The sequence below is a fragment of the Microtus ochrogaster genome, chromosome 1 (genome assembly GCF_000317375.1).
Source record: "Microtus ochrogaster isolate Prairie Vole_2 chromosome 1, MicOch1.0, whole genome shotgun sequence".
In the NCBI taxonomy this organism is placed as follows: domain Eukaryota; kingdom Metazoa; phylum Chordata; class Mammalia; order Rodentia; family Cricetidae; genus Microtus; species Microtus ochrogaster.
The window spans coordinates 81,233,516-81,237,342 of record NC_022009.1 but is presented as its reverse complement, the minus strand read 5'-3'; the positions used below and the strand labels follow the sequence as shown (position 1 = coordinate 81,237,342).

The following is a 3,827-nucleotide window of genomic DNA, read 5'->3' as shown; positions in this document are numbered from 1 at the left end:
AAGCAATTACTACTGTCAGATTAAGCTTCTCTCTCTCTCTCTCTCTCTCTCTCTCTCTCTCTCTCTCTCTCTCTCTCCTTGTTTTCTTTATTGTTATTTTTTTTTTATTTTCAAGTATGTGCACGTGTGTGCCAGTGAGTACAGGGACCTGGGAAGCCCAGGGGTATCAGATCCCCTGGATATAGGGTTAAAGGGCAGAGTGTTGGGAGTCAAACTTGGATTCTTAACCACTCTCCTACCATCTCTCCGCCCCCCGCCCCCACAGGCTGCCTCTTGTCTCATCCCTAAGTGTTTGCTCCTCAAATACTAAGCGATATACCCACACAAAGATCTGTAAGCAGCTTTATTTGTAACACCCCCCAAAGTGAGACAACCCACATTCCCATCAGCAGATGAATGGAACTTATCTGCACGGCCGGGTCCTACTCAGCCATAAAGAGAACGAACCGGTGATACCTGTAATGAGTTTTGAATATATCTGGGCATGGCGAGTGAAAAGAGACACTCCCACACACTCTATGGTCCCATTTATATAAAGTTTTACCAGGTGCTCTGAGGATAACTACAGAAGCCTGGAAGCCAGGTCCTGCCCGGCAGACAGCAGTGACAGCTCCGTCCACTAGGTGGCGCCTGGACACTTCCCTGGAACATGATTTCCAGACAGGCTTGAGAAGGAAGACTCATACCTGGTCTAGATTCACGACATTGTGCAGAAAGCCGAAGAGACTTGTTGGAACCGAAAATAATAACCAGGAAAGAAGTCAGCAGGGCCATGTTGCAATAATCTAGGTTTCAGAGGACAGAAAACGGAGCTTTTTTTGTGGTTATTAATTTAATTTATTTCGTTTTTTTAAACACTTTTTTTACTTTATATACCAATCCCAATTCCCACTCCCTTTCCTCCTCTTGCCCTCCCCACCTCCCCCATCCCAGTCCCATCCACTCCTCAGAGAGGATAAGGCTTCCCATGGGGTGTCAACAAATCTGACACATCACTTTGAGGCAGGACCAAGGCCCTCCCTTATATCTAGGCTGAGCAAGGTATCCCTCCAAAGAGAATAGGCTCCAAAAACCAGTTCAATCACTCGGGATAAATCCTGCTCCTACTGCCAGTGGCCACACAGACTGCCCCAGCCGCACAACTGTCACCCACATGCAGAGGGCCTAGTTTGGTGCCATGCAGGTTCTCCAGCTCTCTGTCAGTCCAGAGTCAGTGAGCTCCCACTAGCTCAGCTCACGCTAGACCAGTGTTCAGTCACTGGTCTCCACCCCCAGCCCTCTTAAATGGGGCCTTTTGGTTTTGTTTAGTTTCTGGTTGCTGCTGTTGGTATTGCGGTGCTGAGGATCTAACCTTGCGTCTTGACATGCTGTACCACTGAGCTATATCCTAGTCTGAAATGTTTGATTTGCTGCCTTGAATTTTATAGAATAAAATCATTAATTGAGTTTTTGACTTGGGGAAAAAAGAATTTCCAGCATCTCTGGAATGGCCCTAAACATAAGTCAGCTGTTTTGTATTATGTATTTCTGTGAAGCAGCATTCTCGGGTTTGACAATCATAAAATCGAAATACCATCAACTCTGAAAAAACGGTGAAGATGCTCCATGTCGTGGGGTAGTGAGCATTCAGCTGACATTTAATTCTTCAAGTAAAAATAAGCAAGCACACATATGTGCATCAGTACACAAATTTGCTTTCATTGTTAATGCACAGTAAAGTGTTTCATTTTGTTTTTGGTTAGTTTGCTTTGGTTTTCTGAGGCAGGGTCGTGTATCCCAGGCCGGATTTGATCCCCACCCCCAGCTGCTTGGGTATACACGCCTGCACCACCACACCTGACTTCAAAGAACTGTAGTTGGATTTATATACCTATATATTAAAGTCCCACTTGAAAAGCGTTAAAGGTGGGAAAAGTTCAGAATCCTTAAACTGAGGCCTCCTGCCGGTAGCCAGAGCATCCCTGCAGGGCGCTCCTCAGGAAAATGCTTTTTAGGGCTCTCAGAACTGCAGATGTTCTTTTATCGGTGAATCCGGTCTTCTTATCATTTAAAGCCTCATCCTCCGACAAACAGGCACAGAGCCGGGTGCAACGACAGGTACCAACTATGCCCAGCCTCGGTCGATGAAAGGGTTGACACTCGTCCCACAAGCGCATGTGCCCTGGATGACTGCCAGCCACACCTGCGCTTCTGCACCACGGAAGACCCTGGAAGGACGTTGTTCTAGGGTGGGAGGGTGTGCGGGAGGTACCCGGAGAGAGGGCTGGAGGAGGAAGAGAAGGGGGAGGAGGAGGAGGAGGAAGAGGAGGAGGAAGAGAAGGAGGAGAAGAAGGAAGAGGAAGAGGAGGTGGTGGTGGTCGTCGTAATGACCGCTAGGCGCGTCACGTGACTGAACGCGAATAGGGGCGGAGTCGAAGCGCCAGGACGCTGCCTGGTTGCCTAGCAACAGCTGAGGACAGAAACATGAACTATGCTGTTGACCCGGAGCTTCAGGCTAAGGAATATTTAGAAAAACATCGGATAATGGAGCTGCTGAGCCAACTCACCAGCTTCCTCCTCTTTGACCGACCAAGTAAGGAAGGGTCTTGCCTCCACAGGCTTTCTGTTTTCCTCTGCCCAGGCAAAGGGTCCGCCGCTTCGCTCCCCACACCTTGTCCTCCCCACTCACTCCATCCCCTGCCTCGGGACGAGTGGAGCCCTGCAGTTGTTCACTGACTCGTGATCCCACCCCACTCCCCAGTCAAACGTGATAAATGGCTCTCGGTGCCTGCTCAGTGCTTCAGGGAGGGTGGCAGAGTCGGACCGCCGAGCCCCAAGTCCACCTCTTAGTTATGAGCGCTTGGGAAAGGACGGGGAGCCAGTCTCCACCATAGGAAAATGGAGATAATAGTACCGATCTCATGAGAATGGGAGTGGGTGGGGTAGGGTATTAAATGGATTCCAGCTCAACTAACCTTGGCAGGGCAAGTAACAGATCTTTTCATTTCTAAGGCATCTTTAATTTAGTAAGGGGCTAAACAATTGATCTCCTGAGTTGCCAGGATCCTCCCGGGGAGCCGGGTTTTCCTGGCATTTTTATAAATTAGATCCTTTCAAAATTTGGATTATTTCAGAAGTTTTGGTGGTGTACGGTAAAAAGTTATGTTGAGCTGAAAATGGCATTGCCTCCTCTCACAGTGATTGGAGTGCGCCGGCATTGACGATGAGTCTCTAGAATTCCAAAATGTCCATTTAATTCTGTGCCAAGAAACAGAAATACCATCCTAAATTGGAAAAGAAGAAAACTAGCATGACCTCCTAGGGGACTGAGAAAAGTCTTTTGAAATATTTTATTTAAAAAAATGTTATTTATTTTAAACATTTATAGGGGTTTTGTGCATCGCCAGCGAGCCTGGTGCCCGAGGAGGTCGGAAGTTAGATTCTGGAGTACCTGTAGACACGATCCACCATATGGGTGCTAGTGCTTGAACCAGGTCCTCTTCAAGGACAAGTGCCCTTAACCACTAACCTAACTCTCCTTGCCATTAAATGTAAAACACAAACTTACTACAGCCAATGTTCCAAATTGTCAATGCGATTTTCAGACAAATGTGAACAGCTAAGGTAGGTGTGTGTGTGTGTGTGTGTGTGTGTGTGCACGCGCGCGTGCCATGCTTGGATTACATTTCCTTTTTTTTTTCTCTGAAGTTAACAATACTACAATTTTATTTTATTTTATTTTTGGTTTTTTGAGACAGGGTATCTCTGTGGCTTTGGAGCCTGTCCTGGAACTAGCTCTTGTAGACCAGGCTGGTCTTGAACTCACAGAGATCCGCCTGCCTCTGCCT

The 3,827-nt window shown here is 47.4% G+C and overlaps 1 protein-coding gene across 1 annotated transcript in view; it reads left to right on the top strand.

Annotated features, from left to right (window-relative positions):
* Positions 1–2,326: 2,326 nt before the first annotated feature.
* Positions 2,327–3,827, top strand: part of Efcab10 (EF-hand calcium binding domain 10) — a 7,978-nt gene continuing 6,477 nt past the window's right edge. Inside the window, exon 1 of the mRNA XM_005343863.2 lies at positions 2,327–2,572. Coding sequence (XP_005343920.1) covers positions 2,464–2,572 — 109 coding nt within the window. The 5' untranslated portion in view covers positions 2,327–2,463. The remainder of the gene's footprint in view (positions 2,573–3,827) is intronic.